The following is a 23,344-nucleotide window of genomic DNA, read 5'->3' as shown; positions in this document are numbered from 1 at the left end:
TTTTCTGTAACCTAGCAGTGACACATTCCACATCGGAAACTCACTTGGGGCGCGTTCAATATTTTTATGGTGCAGCTTCGTGTAAAAAGAAATGCAAAAAAAAACTCAAGTCAGCTTTTTTTTTGCCAGATAAGGCCCACGGAGTTATGTAGCTCTTTTGTAGAAGCAATCTGGACAAAAATGATATCTCAACAAAGTTACTTATCACGTGTAAATGTATAGCAGCCAAATACGTTTAATTCGCATGTAGATTCTAAATGTGGAGGGAAAAACTGGAGGACCCGGAGGAAAATCAACATGACCACGGGGAGAAAATGCAACTTCAAATATACAGCAGGCGTCAGGGTCGGGATCAAACCCACAACCTCCTGCATACCAGGCGAGGTAGTTATCACCTCGCCACCGCAGCACCCATAAGGAAAAAAACATTGGCAGTGTTGCATGAACACCAGCCAGAGAGAAAAAAACTCGCCACATGTATCACTTACCGGTGAGTCGAATCGATGCATTTTTTAAATCCTTTATATAAGTTCACTTGCTTGCTTGCGCGCTTACGACCGTGCAATCTTTCGGTCGTTTTTTAACCCACTTCCCGTGATCCAATCGAGCTGACATTTTGCACACAGACTCGTTGTGCGTGACAATTTATTTTCGTGAAATTTTTTTTCCCAAATTTTACACTTTTTAGGAAAAAATAAGTTATATTTAATTACCAATTGCTTAATGGTGGCAGGCAATCATCTGACCAATAGGTGGCAGCCATCTCAAGCCAGAGGACGAGAGGACTTTAGCCGCCACGCATATAAAGGATTTATAGTGAAAAACTTTGTTTTTACGGGTAAATTTTTAAATCCTTTTTATTAAGTTCACTTGCTTGCTTGCGCGCTTGCGCGCTTACGACCGTGCAAATCTTCGGTCGTTTTTTAACCCACTTCCCGTGATCCAATCGAGCTGACATTTTGCACACAGAATCGTTGTGCATGACAATTTATTTTCGTGAAAAAAATTTTCCCAAAATTTTACACTTTTTAGGAAAAAATTAATTATATTTAATTACCAATTGCTTAATGGTGGCAGGCAATCATCTGACCCATAGGTGGCAGCCATCTCAAGCCAGAGAACGAGAGGACTCTAGCCGCCACGCATATAAAGGATTTATAGTGAAAAACTTTGTTTTTATGGGTTAATTTTTTTGGCTATGGTTCAGGTTACCCCAAAACCAACTGAACTGATTATTGTTCCATCCGTTCAAAATGGTCACAGAACTTTAACTTATAGTCAACCATCTGCAAAAAAACAGGTTTTAATCACTTTGAATTTGCATATTAGCTCAAAAATATCAACAACAAATTTTGCAAAACGAAGATCTTCCTGTAGCCTAAACAATGATCCCCTGCATATTCTATTTTACAATACAGGCTGCATTTTACAATATAGATTACATCGGAGGCTTTATGTTGCTACACTGCCAATGTGCAATGTCTATTTGCAAAGCAGAGAGAGAGATGTGTTTTAGTTGCTTCAAACACATTTCTGTGTCTTTAACACATAGGCTTTCGCGACCAATATCATCCGTAATAGAGCTTTTTTTTTGGGGTTAGATATATAAATGTGTCATTAAAACCCGCCACAAATCTGTCTGTCACCTGATGAAGCTAGTTGTAATTATTGACGAAACGTCGTACTCGGACTGAAAATGTTGTGGCTTGGCTCTCCAACACACCGGTGTGCTGTACTAGTGACGAATTGGCACGTTCTGTTTACGTGACAACCCTTACTAGTTGGCTGTGTCGGGTGGTGGTGGGTTTTAACGACACATTTATATATTTACGCGATCTAACGCAAAAAAAAACATTTCTTTGTGTTGCGAGTTACTGAGACAGCGCTACAGAGAGACAGAGCTACAGAGAGACGAATTGAGATTCGAGAGACAAACGGACATGGAGAGGGTAGCTTTTTGGTTTCAATCCATTAAAATAAGGCATTAACTCCAGTTTCTAGTTCCGGTTTTTGGTTAATTTAGATTATCTGAAATGAACACTGCCTCGCCATAATAATAGGAATACGTTTTTTTTAGATTTAAAGCTTTCGTGACTGCACGGATTCATATTCTAGAAGGGAAATAATAAAAATATAAAAAATATTTTATTATTTTCCTTCTACGTGACTTTACCGAAAGAACCAAGAATAGGAAAAAGATTATAATGTAATTTCACTGTGTGAAGGCCTCCCCATGCCTTGTCAGTCATGGGCGTTAGTCAGTGCAGGTTTGTGAAGAGGTGGTGATGGTGCGGAGGGGTTCTCACGATATCACTCGTCACTGATGTCAGTCATGGCCAGAAATACAACTTAGATCACCGAATTTGCAGCGCAGTTAGCCGAACAACTGCACCGCCCGTCCACAACAGACGAATATATATATTTATGTTCAACTTCTTTTGCACCGTACATAACCAGCCAATGTAATAGACAGAAGCCAGTAGTGGTGGCGGACATGGTGAATTGGGTTTTTTTGCACTTTGGCCTGCAAATAAGAATGCTTTGCATTTTTGTTGTTTGCATTAGGTATGCATGTGTGAATGTATTTCCTTTGGCTGTGGCACTGTTATTGCCTGCCCTTGGGATGGGTTCCTGGAAGCTGTAATGGCTCTTAGAGAGAGAGAGGGAGGTAGGGAGGCCATACCTATGACATGTGCCCTGGTTTAGTTGGGTTTAATACAGCGTCAATCTTGGGCAGAACCGACTGCGCTGCCTGAAAGCCTCAATTGCATCTCTCTCTCTCTGATGCCAAATTGAAGGATGTTTGTGCCACCTTTGCCTGGCAAACCATACGCGCACACTGATGCGTCTTTTTCACATTGATGCACGCAGCAGGACCTTATAATTCCTGCAGATTAAGTGGCATTTTCTGTTCAGACGCACCTCGTCCACGACTTGAGCTGCAATTATAATATCACAATGCAAAGAGGGATTCCATTACGAATCCTTTCAGTACTTCCAGCTGCAAGTCAAAAGTTATTTTTTATAGATATTTTCATTTTAATATACGGCAGCTCTAGTGACAGCTGCCACTGAGATACATATTGGTGGTGTTGATTGTTATTCGGAGCAACGATGGGCAGCGCTATAAGTGAGCGCTCTTCATTATGCTCGTTGCTTATTTTCTGTCGGAGGCACGCGCGTGCAGAGAACGCAAGTTTAAATTCGCCTGCATTTACAAATAATTGACCATGATCAGATGTCGCCCATCCATCAGGATCTCGCTAAAAGTTAACTGGATGCATCCAAACCCAAATTGTGTTGTAAATGTAATTAAGTCAGAGTGAAATTATGTTGGTGGATGTAAGCGCGGGGTGGGTGCAGTAACTGGCGCACATATCGAAGCGGACAGGCACTGATCTGGAAGGCCCATTTAGTGGCGGAGTTAGCCATGGTGCAGCTGCTTGAAAGGTGAATATTGGTTTGCCATCAATTGCTGCACGAAAAATTACCATATCCCAATGAACTCAATACATTTGTCAATAACACTGCGGCCTGAAAATAAATATTTCTCTAAAATTGGCAACATTTTGAGCAATGGCCCTTCTTCATAGCACATTAGAGTGCTGGCATCAGCTTGTGCGTGTGCAAGAACTAAACGGATTGTTACATCGCGCGATCATGGGGGATGATGACAGATTGGGGAGGTCTTCATTTAGCAGTGGATAGATCATGTGTGTATGTACGTTGAACTTCTTTCGAACCGTACGTAGCCAACTGTGCTAATCGGATGTGCGGGAGAAGGACAACAAATTAAACACAAAAAGCAGTTCTAAAGAAATGAGTTTTCAATCTAGATGATTAAAAAGTGCATAGCTCCAGTGGCTTCCTAATATCGGAAGGAAGAGCGTTCTAGATGGTCGCAGCTCATCTGAATGCACACGATGCAGTGGCCATTTTTGTTCGAGGGCCAGCCAAAAGACGCTGCAAGGATGACCGGAGTTCGCATGATGGTGTATGCTCATTGATGAGATCAACAAGGTATTGTGGTTTATTTGTGGCAAGCACTTTATGTGTAACGAGGGCGACCTTATCATCTATTTGTTCGGCAACCATAAGCCAATGGAGCTCGGCGAGCACTGGACAGACATGGTCGGATCTTGCAGTAAATGGTCGGATCAGATGATCACAATGGCTGATGATCATCTGCTGCGGGCTTATACCATTGAACTCCACCTTAAAGAGAAGATTTACTCTCTATGTGAGATTCATAATTGTATACCTTTTCTTAATCACTAAAACACATTTTATGGTGAGAGACCAGGTTTTAAAATATATTGTCAGGTTTAAAACTGTGTTCCATAATGCTGTGAAAATAACATAACACATCTAATGAAGACGACGATGAAGCATTGAAGTGCACTAACTCACATGAATTTCATTTAATCAACTAGCGTGTACGTGCTCAATGGCAGCAAGGTCGGTTTGTAGCACCTGTAAATTAAAAAGGGCTTAATAAGCACTGATCGAATGCAGACAGGATATCGATTGGTTTAGAATATATTTGTTTTCTCGGAAAATCAATGGTGATCGTGACCTGGAGTCTAAATGATTTCATGTTTTGCCTTAAAAAAAAACAATTACAGTAAAATATCCGAGATTACAACTGCATGGTGCCGACAGGTAGCTGGCAGAATGTTCAACGGTTTTGCAGTTAGCGCGATAATTAATAATTTCCATTTAATACACAGGAAGAAAGACGTGTTTATTTATTCAACACTTTTTCACTTTGCTCTCAGTTACCAATAACAAATGCAATGAGAGTGTGCATGTTTTGCTATCGACATAATATAACATTGGGGAATGTGTTGGTCTTATTTTTAAACTATAGGAAGTTGGTTAATTTTATGGTTCATTTACTCTATGCATTGAAAATAAATTCATCACGGTGCACATGTTAGTTTAATGGTGATTGCTGTTGGAAGAAATTGGCTCAGCCACAAGTTAATGGCGATACGTGGTGCAAAATAATTCTTACAATGTCAATTTTAAATGTGCATTGCTGCGTGTCATTGAAATCTACCGGGCATATTGAGCAACAGTTTATAGTTGGAGTAGGCAATGGCTACATCAGGGTAATGACAGGGAATTCTGGAGGTATTGAATGGCCAGTGAGATAATTCCACACCACTTCGGATTTTCACAATTAATGTAGGTATAACAGTTATAATTATCCAGGGAAACTTCACTGAGCATCAATATTTTATCGTGAGGCTGCTCTGTGGGATGTGACCCAATTTAACGAGGTGTGTGGTGTGAAACTGAAATACTTTGAAGGAACGCATGCGTGCACAGGAAGGAGAAAAACAAATAAATAATTTGGCAGCGCTCAAATAGGTCGGCAACGTATTTGCTCCGCTGCCTCCTGCATTTGATAACACGCTGTTCCAAATCGGGCATATTGCGCACATGATCAGAACACGATTCCCGACCGCATCTCCGTAGAGCTGGATTATCGTCATGTGCACCGAACCCGCCCCTCGTTAGCCGTTGAACCGTTTCCGGCGAGAGGAATCGTGGAGCGGTGTGCAGTATTAATTGTGCCCTCACGTCGCACGCCGTGCTCTTGTGAACGAACGCCCCCTTTCATTCCAGATCAAACCCACGCAGCAATCGACGGCGGCGGCGGCAGCGGCGGCCCTGGCTCAGAGCAAGAAAGTCAAGCGGACGCTGCCCAACCCCCCTCCGGAGGACGCGCCGGCACCCAGCTCCGCAAACTCGCTCTCGTTCGTCGCGTCCATCCCGCGCAAGCGAATCGGGCGCACGAGCACCATGGCCCGTGCCAAGCTCATCCAGGACATCGACCGCGAGCTCGAGATTGTGGAGAAGGAGTCGTCGAAGCTGCGCAAGAGGCAGGCGGAGCTGGACGAGGAGGAGAAGGAGATCGACGCCAAGCTTCGCTACCTGGAGATGGGCATCAACCGGCGGAAGGACGCCCTGCTGAAGGAGCGCGAGAAGAGGGAGAGGGCCTACCTGCGGGGCGTCGCCGAGGACCGCGACTACATGTCCGACAGCGAGGTCAGCAACATCCGTGGCACCGTGGCGGAGGGCGGCCGCCAGGGCGAGCGGCCAAGGACGGCGCCGCAGCACCAGTACGCCCAGTACCTGGCTCCGAACGCACGCCACTCGCTCAACATCGAGTTCTCGCACACCCCCGGCGCCACCACGCAGCCGAGTAATTCGTACCTGCAGCAGGCGCCCTACCAGCCGCAGCCGCTTTATCAGACTCAGCCGGTCCCTATCGGTCACAGGCCGCAGGCTACAGCACGTTGGAAGCGCACCGCCCCGCGTACCAGACGACGAGCCACCAGACCATTTCCACAACGCAGGCCGGGTATCAGACCACCAGCTACCAAACCCTGCCGATGCACCAGTCGGGCTATCAGACCACCCCTTTCCCTACCTTGGGCGGCCACCTAGCTGGTTATCAGGCCACAAGTTTCCAGCCGATGCCCAGCCACCAGGCAGATTACCTGACCACCACCTACCCGACATTGGGAAGCCATCACGCTCCCTACCACACGACGAGCTTCCAGATGGCCACGGGCCCTCAGCCTGGGTATCAAGCCACGCCGGGCACGTCCTACTATGCGCAGGGCCACACGATGCACCCGCACCACCAGCCGCACTTCGCGCAGAAGCCCCGGCATTCCCAGCTGATCAACTTGGACCCCAAGCTGAAGGCCAACTACGAGTTGCTGCAGCAGAGCCACCCTCTGCTAATGTCGCCCACGTCGGCGGTCGAGATGTACGACAACCTTGACCTTCGGCTGCGCTGGAGGAGAGGGGAAGCATGGCCAGCAGCCCCATGTCGAGCATTTCCGCTGAGTCATTCTACGCAGATCTCGAGCACCAGGCGGCGCGCAACTACGTGATGATCGACGACATTAACGAGCTCACGAAAGGCGCGGCCATTCGGGGGCACGTTCAGCTTGGGGGGCACGCACAGAGTGGAGCGTCGCTACATCACTCCAGGGACCAAAGAGGATGTCGGACATCAGCGACTACATAAGCACGTCGAGCACGCCGAGGTCACACATGCACAGGAAAATCGACGACGAGTCGATGAAAGATCCCTACGAGCTCAAGCTGTTGAAGCAGCAGATTAAGCAGGAGTTTTCAGAGGGGGTCTGACCCTCTGGATCACTAGGAACCGCCACGCTCTACCATGGCGACGTGAAATACAGGCACCCTCGAAGTCAGATCGCTACAGCATCGGCAGGATCACATTGGAAAAGGAAGCTGCGAAGCAGCTGATGCCGGCCGTTGTTTCGAAACAAGCAGCTGAAATCCAGAAAGCTGGGCGTCGAGCATAGGGTCTCCAAGTTCTCTCCAATTGAGGAAGCCAAAGACGTCGAGTCTGAATTTCCCTCCTATTTAACCACGACTCCGGCCACGGAGGCGGCATCCACCGTTGTGATGCGAGCCAAGAAGCTGCAGGGAGACATCACGTACGGCCTCAGGAAGAATATCCAGGAGCAGCAGAAGCTCTCGGTGCTCACGACGAGGGGACACACGAACGAGCTTGACTTATTGAGCAGCACCGGCACTCGCTCTCGGCCAAGGTCGGTGTACAGCCTCGAAAGCAACCGATCGCGACCGTCGTCCGTTTATGGTCTGGACGTCACAAGATCTCGGCCCGCTTCAGTCTACAGCATGGAGAGCACCCGCTCAAGGCCCACGTCTGCATACGGCCTGGAGACAGCAGGTCGAGACCCTCGTCTGTGTACGGTATGGACAGCAGCAGATCCAGGCCGACGTCCGTCTACGGGCTCGACTGCAGTAAAATCGAGGCCATCGTCCATTTACAGGATGGAAGGCGCCGGTTCTCGGCCCTCGTCCGTGTACGGCATCGAGCTGACCCGCTCCGGCCATCGTCGGTTCACGGGCTCGACCTGACCATGACTAAGCACGAGCTGCAGGCCGCGGCGGCGGCGACGACGGGGGCCAAAGATGGGACGCTGGACATGAGCTCGTACGTGCCGGGAGCCGCCGGGGTGAAACTGAGGTGCAAGCCGCCCAATCTCATCATCAGCCAAAGCAAGGGGAGGATCCCCATCGTAGCCCAGAACTCGAGGAAGAGAGCCCTCTGAGTCCCGTGGGCCAGCCCATGGGCATGGCGCGGGCGGCCGCGGGGCCCCTGCCGCCCATCTCAGCCGACACGCGTGAGCAGTTTGGCTCAAGCCACTCGCTGCCCGAAGTGCAGCAGCACATCAAGGAGCTGCACCGGCGTAGCTACGACCGCGACGTGGCGTACATCCTGGACGACCTGCAGCACGCCATGTCGGACAGCGAAGGTAACTGAGCGGGGGAATGTGTGCCGCGCCAGACACGGCTCTGCCGCCCGAGGCCGGATGCACGCGGATGGGTCAGCGACTGCTTCAAAATGCCACCCTGGATGTGCTTTTTTTTTACTTTCTCTGTGTTTTGCTTCTTTTTTCCTTTTTTCTTCTTCCTGTTTTGCTGCTGGACTGCATGCGCCTCCTCAACAAATCTGCGGATCGGCGTGTGTGCAACGTTTAGTTGCGCATGACTACAGCGAAATTACTTTGGACAAACTTTCATTCGATTTGAAAACAAAGCACAAGCTACCTCATATGAAATGCAAGAATTGCTGAAGAAAAAAACGCGATCATTCATGCTGCAGATTTTTATTTTTTTTCTCTGTTGTATTAAAAAAAATATACTTGAAAATATGTCTTCACACCACTTTCTTTTTGTTACTCTCTATTCTTTTGCATGCTCTTTTATATATATACGTGCACATTTTTTTTACCCCGCCATGGATTTTTGCATGAACCAATCACGCCACGGATCTGCATGCGCGCCCTCCCCAGATTGGAGGTGTCCGTTTTGCGTGTGCTCGCGCAACGCGGCTCCTTACCGAGGACCGTGCCCCCGTCCCCACTTACCCCAGAGCTCCGTTTTGACTTTTTAAAGCATACCACTTGAGGCGTGAAGACACCAACTGGTTCGATAAGCCTCGTGACTCGTTCCATGAAGATCACTCCAAAAGCAAGCATGGAGGATACCACCCTTGCAGGTGAGTACAGTGAGCGTTTGTGTAGAGCACGCGCCGGTGTCTGGTGTGCGCTTCGCGTTGGCCCAGCAGACCTCATGTGCCTACCGATGCCGTGATCCCTTTAATGCCACAACTAACTAACCCTGCTTAGGAGGAAGTCTCGTGTGGCTGCAGACTGGCGCTGGTGCTAACTCCTCAGAGAATAAGCTCCGAAATCAGCACTGAGCCCAGAAGAGTCGCCAGCGAAAGTCGATCGCAGGAAGAAAAAAAAAATTCTGCCATAAAAATCTATTGCGAATGTAATTTGAATTTCATCAACAATGAAGATCAATTCTCATTGAAATGACCACCTCTGCGTACACAGTGTACAGCAGCTTTGTCACCACAATCTCACACTACATCAATATTGGACCTATATTGAGCCTACATGGTCAGTGCGATGGGTAAAACCAGGTTAAAGTTAGGGCTTGATGAGCATGTGCACCCCTATACGAAGGGGCTACCTGAGCTGTTTTCACTTTCGTGAAATGTGATGAGACTGATAAAGCCCACCAATAGATGGCGGTGAAAATGAGAAGCTTTAAACTTTGGTGGGAGAGGGGTGATGCTCCTCAAAGGGCAACAAGGCATGTGTGGTACAGGAAACATAATTGGAATATGGCCATTCATCCTTATAACTGGTCCCATTCCAAGGCAGCTACATCGCCAATATCCTATATGTATTGGCTTTTGTGCTTTGACCCCAATGGTCATGGTGGCGAAATGTTATCTACCTCGCCTGGTGTGCAGGAAGTCGTGGGTTCGATCCTGACAATGACGCCTGCTGCTGTATATTTGGATTTTGCATGTTCTCGCGGTCGCGTGGATTTTTCTCCGGGTCCTCCAGTTTTTCCCACCACATTTAGAAATATGCGTTTAGAGTATTTGGCTGCTGTACAATTCCACATGATAAGCAATTCGTTCAGCACTCATTTGTGGCCAGGTCGCTTCTGAAAAAAGAGCTATATAGCCCAGTGGGCCTGACCTGGTAAAACAAATTTAAAAAAAAATGACTTTAGAAACGACATTTAAGTTGATGTTGCACGTCAATTGTGCTCCCTGGCTAAATATGCACACGTGTATATAAATCATCATCAGCCATGATTTATCACCTGCTGGATAAAGCATCCCTAAGCCATCTCCATCCCTTATGGTCTTGCAAGGCAAATATATATGTATATACACACAGAAGCTAAAATGTATAAATGGTTTGCGCTGTGGTATGAACCCAACAATTTTAATTTGATTCCTGGCCACAGCTGATATCTGAACCAATCCTCGGTTGCACCCGCGTCAAGAGCTGCATGGCTCACAGGGTTATTCCTAATAAATGAAACTGAAACTGAATCCTATCAGTTCCCCTCCCTTCAATGTGCGCTGGCCTGCGTAGTGAAGTATATTCACATGACCTCCAATGAGCTGCGTGGCATCGGGAGGCATTCATCCACCCAGCAGTACAGTTTACTAAAAATGCTCTGTAAATGGTCACAATTATCACGTGAAACATTTGGGCCCTACATATAACCCACACGCACATGTATTATGTAACACACGTGCATTAAATTTCGATTTAAAGCTTTCGTGACTGCAGGGATTCATCTTCTTGGTTCACTCGGTGAAGTCACGTAGAAGGGAAGTAATAAAAATAAAAATAAAACATAAAATATAATTCTCACGACGTTCGGCCACAACGCAAGCAGCCGTCCTCAGGTGAAGACCAGGTCTGTCGAGGCGACAGCGTCTAAATGAAACGATGTGCCTTGTCAGATCAGACACTGTCGCCTCGACAGACCTGGTCTTCACCTGAGGACGGCTGCTTGTGTTGTGGCCGAAACGTCGTGAGAATTATTTTATTATGTTTATTTTTTATTATTTTATTACTTCCCTTCTACGTGACTTTACCGAAAGAACCAAGAAGACACGTGCATTATGTAACATGTGCGTAAAACATGTTTGTTTATTAATGCCATCTAGGTTGCGCTCTTTTGGCGATCAGGCTTTTGTTAGCGTGGCACCCAAAGCTGCTGGACGCCTTGCAACTTGAAATCAGGAAATCAGAGTCGGTAGATATATTTAAGTCTCCTTTAAAACCCATCTCTTTAAACCGGCCTTCCTTTAGTTTGGTCGGTTGTCCTGGTTCTGTTTTTGTATCCTGCTTTCCGTGCATTGCGCATTGGGATCCTAGGATGAAATGCGCATTCTCCATTTGAATAATTATTATAATTATAACTCTTGCAACGTGAATCACGTTAGGCGCATTGGATCTCCCTTGCTTTCTTGGACGTTTTCTGTAGCGGCCGTTGTCACCGCACGCACGCACGCTATAACCCACCGTTGCCTGCGGTCGCGCCGCGCTGAACGATGTGCCTTGTCAGATCAGCGACCCCCCGCAGAGCTACGATTTCCCGCACGCCAGAGTGCAGCTTCAACAAGACGCCAAGGACCACAGCATGTCAGGTGGGCCCGACTATAGCTCTCGTCCTGCTCCTAGCCATGACCCGGAGGCGGACCCTGGGAATTCTGCATTTCGAACCAGCTGTCGTTCCTCCACTGACGAGCCGATGCTGCAAACATTGCCACCCCTCGATCATCAATAGACTGGAATGATTTTTCGCTCGGCAACTTTGTGGCGGGGAGAGATTGTTTATTTTTGTTGTTCTAAATAGCGGTGACGAGCCCACAGTTTGGCGCATGGTAGCGAGCGGTGGTGCAGTGATTATGTCCCTGGTGACCTGGATTTGATTCCCTGCAGTGAATAAAAATCGGTGAAATGTGGCACCTCAAACTGTCATGGGCCTCTGCTAAGTCACTTGAGCTATGAATGAGTACCCGGATGGTGCGCAAATGTCAGCAGTTGGAAGTCAAAAGACGGCAAGTTATGGTGCTGCCCAAATACCTGCATGTGCATCGCACTGGCATTAATAGGTATTCGCCTACAGCCCTCGCCCGAACAGTCTATAATGTTAAATAAACAAAAACTCAACACATTCATCAATAACACTGCCTTAAATAGAAAACATAATATGCGAGATTGTGAGCAATGACCCAATGGATATTTTTCACAGCACTGGCCACCCTATGTGCTGTGAAGAAGGGCCATAGCCCAAAACGTAGCCTTAGTGTCCGCATTTTCTTTTCAAGCAGCGTTATTTGACGAGTGCGTTGAGTTTGTTGTGGCTGTTGTTGTGTTACTCGTGCTTGTGCGCCACTGCCAGCACAGTTGTGCACAAACACCCTTTGTCCGCGGTTGATGGCACTTCAAAAATAATATTTGGTATGGGTGTATCAACATCAACTTTCAACGGTGACAAAGACAGCCAGGCATGGTCCTTACCATATTACTCACCATGTGCCATATGCTCTGCTGGCCTTAATAGCTGCGTTCTACCTGTACCTGTTTGATCTGTATGTGTGCTGCTTCTTCATTTTGAAATTGAGAGGTTGTTGATCAAAGTTTGCCAGCCAAACATTGTCTTAAATACATAATGCAGAATATGCTATAATGGTGATCAGATGCATATAATTATAGATTTTTGCTCTTGTTTTGTTGTTGTTTAAACACCCGGGGCCAGATTGATATACCCAAGCAGAAAGAGGCAGCAGAACAAATCCCATTTTTGTAGCACAGCTTATGGGATGGCAGTAAATGGGCACTGGCAGCTGTGGTGCTGCTCGAGAAGTCATTGCCATGTACTCCACGCTCTATTTTGCTTGGCACCACGCAATTATTGTCCCATACTGCATCCACCCATTAACTCGAATGAAGATCCGTCTGCTGGTAATTACTTTTGCAAAATTAGCAAATAACACCTTTTTTGGGCCCCCCTCCCCGCCATAAATGAGTGAATGAATTGTAATGCACGGCTGAATGCAGTGCAGGAAGATCTGCTATGAGAATATTAGACGTGGCATATTTGACTGCATAATACATACATTTTACAAAAAAAAGCTATACAGCTGTACAGTCTGCCCTCTGGCAACTAAGCCTGGTTTCAAGCTGTCACGCAGACAATACTTTGTAGATACGCTCAAATGTACGCCTTCTTCAATGTTAGCTTTGATGATGCAAGAATAAAAATGCACTGCCTTAAGAAATTCATTGCAGGACACCTGGCTGTGAGATTGTTGACCTGCCAGGTGCAATGTGTTTTATGCATGAAAACTCAAGAGATAGAGAGATAATTACTCATCTGTCATCAGCATGCATCACCTGCTGGAGGTTTGGCTGTCTTGCTAAGGAAGCAAGCTGCTCTGCGTGCAGGGAATGGCTGGGGATGAAGATCGTCTGGTGGGAAAGAGATCCCGACCAGAACGGGGAGATGGGCGTACTGCCAGCAGATCCTGCCGAGGAGGCGCCGAACGACACGGAACTTTCCGAAGGTGGGCAACGGTGCTCATTCTCTAAGACACAGATGGATCAGAGAGAGAGAGAAAAACTGCCGTAGTTATTTGATGTATTACTTGCCAATGAACACCGAGCAAGCGTTATAAATGATGTGCTATTGCATTCCTCTTTTTGTACTCTAAAGCAATATGATGAATATGATGTTGTTAAAGAAGCGTAGTACAAAGGTGGTAAAGGTGCAGCCCTGCAATTACTCGCTGGCACCACTGCTGTCGGGAGGGCCTTTGATATAGAAAGCTCTAGAGATCCCTGCAGAAAGGACGTTTTGGTCTACTCTTCCAAACTTGTTTCAGCTGCCACGCCAGGAGATCGATTGCAAGGCCACCTTAGCAGCATGGTCAAGACAATTTTAGAAAATCACCATCATTATTTAAAATATGATAAAAAAATGTAAAAGAAACTTTCAAGCAAAATAAGCAATGTATTATTACTTCCCTTTTCTCAGTATTTATAAACTAAATGAATTCGATGTTAAATGTGCCTCGTTTTAAATTGTATTACATTGCAGTCGATTTCTTTGGCTAAACGATTTGCAATCAATAAATCAAGGCCAAGTCTGGCACTTAATTTATTCAACAATCTCACATTTTACCTCAGTGTTATCAGCACAGTATGTCAACCTATATTGATGTGTTCAATCAAGCAAAACAGTTTCACCTACGTGCTGCGGTTTTAAATTACCTGATTTGAATGTGGTGCATAGCACATGTGTGCGACGAGCATCCCGTGGTCAATGTCGAGTAGAATCTGCTTTCTGCAATTTATCCAGCATCAGCTTGAACTCTGTACCACGTTGAAATGTCTACAACTCAGACTCTTGTCGCATCAGGCTCAGCTGATGACTGCTTGGGACGCCGGGCGGGCAGTCGAATTAAAGTAATCCTCGCCGAGCACGGTTTGTTATATTCAGGCCACAAATTGTTCCTGTGATTATCATAAATCAATTACATATTGATCATTGAGGGGAGGGTGGGAGGAGCTGGGTGGGGGCGGTGAGGGCTGGGGGGGAGGGGAGGGCGGGAGGCGTGGGGGGGAGGGTGGGGAGGAGGGCTGGGGGTGGGAGTGGGTGGCGGGAGGGTGGGGGCGGAGGGTGGGGGGTGGAAGGGTGCGCTGGGTGAGGGAGGGCTGGGGGGGAGGAGGTGAGGGGGAGGGTGGGGGCGGGTAGGGTGGGTGGTGGGGTGGGGGTGAGGGCTGGAGGGTGGGAGGGGCTGGTCACCCGTGGTGCCCTTATAAAACTCAACGTTTAACCTACTCACACCGGCTTGTGCCCGCCCTCACAGTCGGGCATATTTGCGGAATACACCACGCCGCCGTTGACCCTGGCCATTGACCCTGGCCATTGACCGAGCAACCAACGTTCCTACCAGCTCCCTCCGCAGGAATGTGTTTGTTTTATTGCTGTTAAAGTAGTTACTGTCTAATACCGTTTAACGTTTCTGAATTTAATCCTTTTTTTTTAATTACATGTGAGGTAAAATACGAGGTAATGTTTTGGCAACTGAATTGGCAGCAGGCATATTTCAAGTAATTTACCTTTGTTAATCATTAATAGCACTGTCTTAAGTCAAACATAAATTAGCCAATGTGTTGGCTTATGGGCATTTTCAGAACAATAAAAAAAATGTGATTTATAGTTTGTGGCAGCTTGTACAATGTAGTCTCTCAATAACACGTTGATTTCTATAATTGTTTGGTGAATAGCAAGCACAAGGTGGCAGGTGTCTTCAAACACCTGTGTAATTGGTGTCTTAACACACCAGTGCCATAAACACTGCCAGGGGAAGAACCACCACCTCATATCGTAGGCAACAGAAGGGGCTCAGTCCTGTGTTTATACCTGGTTGAGACTGCTCGTCAGTATAGATTTCGATTTAAAGCTTCGTGACTGCAGGGATTCATCTTCTTGGTTCTTTCGGTAAAGTCACGTAGAAGGGAATAATAAAATAATAAAAAATAAAACATAATAATTCTCACGACAGACCTGTTCTTCACTTGAGGACGGCTGCTTGCGTTGTGGCCGAAACGTCGTGAGAATTATTATTATGTTTTATTTTATATTATTTTATTATTTCCCTTTTACGTGACTTTACCGAAAGAACCAAGAAGATGCTCGTCAGTACTTGATCCGGTGTTTTTCTGCTCAAGCTGTGGCATAAATCTCGCGGATGAATAATCTCATACTATAATCATCATCCTGAATCTATGCTTCTCGTTCAAAATAATCCAATAATGTTTTTGTTTTGTTTCCCCCCCCCCCTCTCTCTCTTTGAGCGGTGTCAATTGTGAGCGTTACACTAGAATGTTCTGCTTGGCAGTGGAATAATCGTATTACGTCTCTAATTTAGAACAATATTGCTGTAACAGCATTAGGGGCTGTAATTCAATTTCACTGCACGGCCCTCTTCATGCTTTGAGATGGCATTATAATTTCTGAATGTTGCATATTAAAGAAGAACTATATTCTAGGGAGTATGTGCACGCGTTGCCCGAGCAACAGTGGCCAGCAGTGTCAGCGAAATGGCCGTTCAGGGGAAGAGGCTTCGCCTTGAAGGTTACGTTCGGAGGAATGCCCCCGGTATTTTAGACCAGTGCGCTTGGCGATTTGACTCCATACCCTCGCGAATTTATTTAAAAACAGCAACAAAAACGGTATTAAATCTGAGATGGTTGTGCAAAACATAAATCATTCTAAGGCATTTCTGTGAGGTGGAAATTGCTCGTTTGCAAGCTCAATGTAAACCGATTGTGGCAGTGTAACATTTTTCATAGTGCAACATTTGAAAAAGCTTTGCGAAATAACAAAATAGTGAAATTAATTTCCAGAAATTCTACTCAGCTTTGTGGTGGCTGGCGTTCTCACGGTGTGCTGGTGTGTCTACTGTCTGATATATCGAGGGCTTTTTAATCACATTTGGCAGTGGATGCAGCTTCATGTGCCGATGTTCAGTGGTGTTCATAAAAATTGCTGTGAAATTAATGGCTCGCGTCACGAATAAATAAAGCTCAGACGACTGCAGCGGGGGTGGGGGGGGTGAAAAAAAATCACTAATAAAATGTTCATCTCGTTTGAAATATTTTTAGCCAATACGGCATGGATGTCGCCTTTAATTTCAAACAGCGTGTTCTACATAGCCATGGTGCTGCTTGGTCAAAATCTTATATTTTTTTGGTATTTCACATGGCATTTATTTCAAAAGTCTGTTGCTTTTTGTGTTTCGTTTGTTGTCCTTCCCCCGCACCTCCGATTAGCACGGTTGGCTACGTACGGTGTGAAAGAAGTTCAACATACATAGACAATTTCTGCGCTGATATTATACTGTATAGTCATGTCCTTAATGAGGACAACCAATTAATTTGATATAAAAATTACCCCCTTGTTGGTAAAATACGTCCTCGCTTATATAAGTAAACACCACTGTACTGATTTTCGCTTAATTCACTCTTGCCATGCACCTGATTACAATCATTATGCCCAATTACTTTCTCATTATTCGGACGCGCAATCAGACATTGCCAGGAAACGTTTGATGCACAAACATATCTTAGGGCGGAAACATGCTCAGTACCGCCAGAATGTGTTGGGTGATTGGTTCCCAAAAATACACAAAAATCAGGCCAGTTCTAGAGACGCATTGAAATCACCGTGGTGATAGATAAACTGTGTTTGCCCTTTTCACCCTGCACACCTACAGTACATCCACATTCTTTTCAACACTATTTGTAACCCTAATGCTGAAGCTGCACTTAAGACAAATCAGTACTTTCTCCTGCCAAAGATTGGTTCAAGCCAGAATGTGAAATGTATTTATATTCTATATATGAACCTAGCAAACTGAATTGTATTCCTGACCACGGCTAACATCAGTGGCAAGTGATATCTAAAAGAGTCCTGGGCCCACCCCCCTGCACCAACCTGCACTGACCAGCCTGGGTGAAGTATGGTCAAAACTACCCCATTGACGAACACGGCGTGGGAAGGCCTTCATCCAGCAGCGGATTAACAAAGAGCTGGACATCATTATCATTATGTAGGGTCGTATCTTACAATAATAATTGTTGTGTAACCTGGGTTTCAAGGAAGTAAAAGGTGCTCCCAACTGAGGCACCAATACCACATCCCACGTCAATAAATGTTCCTTAAAGGTCTCCAAACCGAGACCTACCCAGAGGTAAACTAACATCATAAAAGCTGATGAGGTCAGGCCCCTAAGGTGGTATGGATGTAAGTGACATTGTTTTTAATGGCCCATATGTATTTAACTTTGTGTCCCTGTAGAGACACACACCTCAGTGAGAAATCATGCAGAGACAACCTTGCAATGGCTTGCCATGCGTTGTATGGGTCACCTCTCGTTGACATTGTCTGATTTTAACATTGCCATTCAACGTGTAAAGTGGCCTGCGTGCTTGTCTTCATATCCCGGCATCATTGGTTCTTGCCTTTGACCTTTTTCTACACCCGATTGGTAATTTCCTAGGGAGGGAGGGGACGGAATGCATCGCAGTATGAAAGCTGCGAGCTGACCTTTTAACGGGACCTTCCCACCAAGGCAGCCTGTTGAACTTCGCCTCCCACTCAGTGTTTGCGGGCGTCCGTGGCGACAGCATAAACATTTGCTGCGAGGGAGCTACACAGCAGCTTCGCGTAATAAATACAACACATTGTCCTGCTGAGGAGCTGGTAGGAACGTTGGTTTGCTCGGTCAATGGCCAGGGTCAACGGCGGCGTGTGTATTCCGCAAATATGCTCGACTGTGAGGGCGGCACAAGCCGGCGTGAGTAGGTTTAAACGTTGAGTTTTATAAGGGCACCACGGGTGACCAGCCCCTCCCACCCAGCCCACCCCCCCCCACCCGCCACCCAGCCCCACACTCCCCACCCAGCCCCTCCCCACCCTCCCCTCCCCACCCAGCCCCTCCCTCCCCACCCAGCCCCTCCATACACGACGGATGGACACAATAATCCCCTGATGCAACACTGTTTTTATTCGGAGAATACAGTACATGTTCTGGCCACTCCTTATGAATAAAACAATAAGTGGTAGGCTGGTGGGTGAAAGTGTAAATTTGTTTGAAACTTAATTATGAGTTGTGCTGTTGATAAAAAGCTTATTAATTAAGCTCAATGTTACTTATTATGTTGAGGCTATTCCCAAACCGGTTGTCGCTAATGTTTATTTTGCTGTTATTATTGCTGGCTGCCACGCTCAGACATTGTGTTCACCGAGGTAAAAATTTGCCTGAAGTGATGAATAATTAGTTTTAATGTCATTGCCACGAATAAACAATAGCGCACTGCCTGATCTTATGCTACTGGCAGCTACCCCATAGGCCACATTCATTGTCATCGTACTCACCTTTTTAATTTTAGTTATGCCGTCTCTAATTTATTTAACATAAATACTGTTTGAGAATTATTTTCACCCTTCACCCTAAACGCCAATTGAATAAATGTAAATTATGTAAATGAGTTACCATTACTCCACACATATACATATTGCTGCATTTTTGGTTAATTCAGTTTTAATATTATTACACATAACTTCCACTCTATTAGGTGCTTTACGATCATTATCATTAAGTCATCATCAATATTATTAAATGATGACCTACATAAGCCGTGACATTATTTTTCCACGATGTATTATTTTCCACGTTATATCATAGTAAAGTTTCACTCGTTTTAATAGCCCTAACGAGTTAACAATCAACTCGTAGGGAAACTTTCCCAATGGGAAGAAATGTACTTTTTACCCCATAAATTAATTCCTTATTAACAAGAGTGCTGTGCTCTGAGTGTTTTTGCAGATTAACTTAAACGTTTTAGTGACCACTGCATTTTTCATTTGAACAAATAGTCCAAGGCAATCGCAAAATTACATTTCTTCTATTCGATCAATGAAGCCAAATTAATGTTGATCTCCTACTACCACACGCTCCATTTTCTTGGCATGAATCAAGCGGTGTTTAGTCTGTGGGCTTCCTAAACACGAGAGAAATGACAGGAAAATGGACGCCCATTGAAGGTTGATATAACAGATGCCCCCAAATAAGTCCAGTGATGCGGTGCATTGTGAATATAGTGCCAAACCAATCGCCGATTTTCTTCCAATGGATTTTGAGATGTGAAATCGCAAATTGGGGTGCTTGGGAGATGTGTCCTTAAGGAACCCCGGTTGTAGGAATTGCCCATCAGGGCCTGCTGCCGGGGATGTTTTACATAAATGGTTCAATCGTGACAGATGTGGCTGAAGATCCCTGCTTGCTCGGTACAGAGTCACACAGGCAGCCGTATTGCTCAAACGTTCAGTCGCGCGCTCGCTTACCTGCGCAACGTGCTTGTATTTACACAGCGCCCCTTCACGCAGGATAGCGTCCCAGAGCACGACACCGAGCTGCGGGGGAAGGGGAGAGGATGAGGTGGCCATAGGCACGGTCAAAGAGGGAGGTCTTTAAGCGTGAGTTGAAGATGAGGAAGGAAGGGGCGAGGGCGGAGGGGTAGAGGGGGAGTGCCAGATTTTCGGGGGTTTGGGATCAGGAGGGCAGTGGGGGGCAGTGGGGGGTAGGAGGCGCGGTCGAAGTAGAGGGTCTTGAGACGGGCCTTGAACTAGACAAAGGGAGGGAGGCCGTGTTCGTGGGAACGTTAGCGGCTAAGATGGCAGATCAGAATTACTGAAGACAGCAAACCGGAGAACAAGCTCTCGTAAGCACGGCACACGCACTCGCACACGCACGCGCACACGCACGCACGCAACTTAAATCGTTTCAGAATTTTTGGGGGGGATAATTCAAAAATGCAGGAGTGACCAAAAAGTCGTGATAACTACCCTGTTATCTAAAAAAAAAACACAATAATGTCATTGTTTCTTTAAGGCTTATTAGACACTGTAATGGTATCGCGGTGTTTTGGTCACCCGGTCGAAACGATTCGGGTATCTGAAACGGACCCCCGGCTTCAGGTTTCTCGTGAGAGAAGCGGTTAAAAGCAGAAAAGTTTTCAAACACAGTGCACTCCGCTGCTCGCACTTACAGTCACGGAACGTGTGGGAATAACCTCCCAACTTAACGGGTTCTGTGTGAAACAAACGGCAAAGGAAACATCACGATAAATAAATGTAGTAGTTAAAAAAAAGTAATCCTTTTGCATTTGACGTCGCGCCTTATCACGTCGTCGAAGACGCTTCGCGGAACGTACAACAACAACAGTGACGTTTGTAAAGCTAAATGATGGGACTGTAAAAAGCGGAGTGACTGTGTGTTTTGTGGGCGCCCACAAACGGTTGTCATATTAGAGGGGATGTGTGGTGCTGTTGGCTTTGAGTCAGAAAGGTTGGGAGTTGAGCTCACAGTCCAGGCTGATGCTCCAGTGCAGCGCTGGGGTGGGGGGGGGAGAGAGAGAGAGAGAGACGCCTTGTTGGAGTTTGGATGAGATGTTGAAGCTCACTCCCCCGTCTGTACCTGTCCAGGTGGACGCTAAGGATCCCGGGACACGCTCGGGAAAAGGGAACTCTCAGGAACTTGCCTGGGGACCCGGCCCGGCCCGGCCCACACTGGGCTAGGCCTCGTCGCTCACCTTCGGAAAGGATTCCGGTCTGTTCCGCCGTGCCTCCCGGCAGGATCCTGGCCACGTACGCTCCCATCTCCCCGTTCCTGGTCGGGATCTCTTTCCCACCGACGATCTTCATCCCCAGCCCATTGCCTGCAAAGCAACGAGAGATAGCGACGTAGCAGCATAGAAACAGGAGGAGGCCATTCAGCCCCTCAAGCCTGTTCCGCCATGCAATTAGATCATGGCTGGTCTGTATCTCAACTCTAATCCTCCCCGCATTTGCCCTGTATAATAATAATAATAATAATAATCCTGGCATTTGATACAGAGCCTTCTCACGTCTGCAAGACGTCTCAAAGCGCTTCATAGGATACACTGTATAGTGTAGTGACTGTGTATTTTGTGAGCGAAACGCGGCAGCCGATTGTACACAGCAGTGTCCCCACAAACAGCCGTGGATTGAGTGACCACATTTTTTTTGGAAGGGTTTATTACCTCTGGAAAAGCAATCGGTCAATCGACTAACAACCGGGTTCCCACTTACTGCTGGTGAACAGAGGTTTTCTGTAACCTAGCAGTGACACATTCCACATCGGAAACTCACTTGGGGCGCGTTCAATATTTTTATGGTGCAGCTTCGTGTAAAAAGAAATGCAAAAAAAAACTCAAGTCAGCTTTTTTTTTGCCAGATAAGGCCCACGGAGTTATGTAGCTCTTTTGTAGAAGCAATCTGGACAAAAATGATATCTCAACAAAGTTACTTATCACGTGTAAATGTATAGCAGCCAAATACGTTTAATTCGCATGTAGATTCTAAATGTGGAGGGAAAAACTGGAGACCCGGAGGAAAATCAACATGACCACGGGGAGAAAATGCAAACTTCAAATATACAGCAGGCGTCAGGGTCGGGATCAAACCCACAACCTCCTGCATACCAGGCGAGGTAGTTATCACCTCGCCACCGCAGCACCCATAAGGAAAAAAACATTGGCAGTGTTGCATGAACACCAGCCAGAGAGAAAAAAACTCGCCACATGTATCACTTACCGGTGAGTCGAATCGATGCATTTTTTAAATCCTTTATATTAAGTTCACTTGCTTGCTTGCGCGCTTACGACCGTGCAAATCTTTCGGTCGTTTTTTAACCCACTTCCCGTGATCCAATCGAGCTGACATTTTGCACACAGACTCGTTGTGCGTGACAATTTATTTTCGTGAAATTTTTTTCCCAAAATTTTACACTTTTTAGGAAAAAATAATTATATTTAATTACCAATTGCTTAATGGTGGCAGGCAATCATCTGACCATAGGTGGCAGCCATCTCAAGCCAGAGGACGAGAGGACTCTAGCCGCCACGCATATAAAGGATTTATAGTGAAAAACTTTGTTTTTACGGGTTAATTTTTAAATCCTTTTTATTAAGTTCACTTGCTTGCTTGCGCGCTTGCGCGCTTACGACCGTGCAAATCTTTCGGTCGTTTTTTAACCCACTTCCCGTGATCCAATCGAGCTGACATTTTGCACACAGACTCGTTGTGCGTGACAATTTATTTTCGTGAAAAAAATTTTCCCAAAATTTTACACTTTTTAGGAAAAATTAATTATATTTAATTACCAATTGCTTAATGGTGGCAGGCAATCATCTGACCCATAGGTGGCAGCCATCTCAAGCCAGAGAACGAGAGGACTCTAGCCGCCACGCATATAAAGGATTTATAGTGAAAAACTTTGTTTTTATGGGTTAATTTTTTTGGCTATGGTTCAGGTTACCCCAAAACCAACTGAACTGATTATTGTTCCATCCGTTCAAAATGGTCACAGAACTTTAACTTATAGTCAACCATCTGCAAAAAAACAGGTTTTAATCACTTTGAATTTGCATATTAGCTCAAAAAATATCAACAACAAATTTTGCAAAACGAAGATCTTCCCTGTAGCCTAAACAATGATCCCCTGCATATTCTATTTTACAATACAGGCTGCATTTTACAATATAGATTACATCGGAGGCTTTATGTTGCTACACTGCCAATGTGCAATGTCTATTTGCAAAGCAGAGAGAGATGTGTTTTAGTTGCTTCAAACACATTTCTGTGTCTTTAACACATAGGCTTTCGCGACCAATATCATCCGTAATAGAGCTTTTTTTTTGGGGTTAGATATATAAATGTGTCATTAAAACCCGCCACAAATCTGTCTGTCACCTGATGAAGCTAGTTGTAATTATTGACGAAACGTCGTACTCGGACTGAAAATGTTGTGGCTTGGCTCTCCAACACACCGGTGTGC

At 46.0% G+C, this 23,344-nt stretch overlaps 1 protein-coding gene across 1 annotated transcript in view; it reads right to left on the bottom strand.

The window, feature by feature from the left end:
* The window catches only part of pcloa (piccolo presynaptic cytomatrix protein a), a 113,941-nt gene that overhangs the window by 23,854 nt on the left and 66,743 nt on the right, over positions 1-23,344 (bottom strand). The window contains 1 exon segment of the mRNA XM_042335464.1: positions 21,078-21,203. Coding sequence (XP_042191398.1) covers positions 21,078-21,203 — 126 coding nt within the window.

Source organism: Callorhinchus milii, unplaced genomic scaffold, assembly GCF_018977255.1.
Source record: "Callorhinchus milii isolate IMCB2004 unplaced genomic scaffold, IMCB_Cmil_1.0 Scaffold5, whole genome shotgun sequence".
NCBI lineage: Eukaryota > Metazoa > Chordata > Chondrichthyes > Chimaeriformes > Callorhinchidae > Callorhinchus > Callorhinchus milii.
This window is presented reverse-complemented; position numbering and strand designations above follow the sequence as displayed.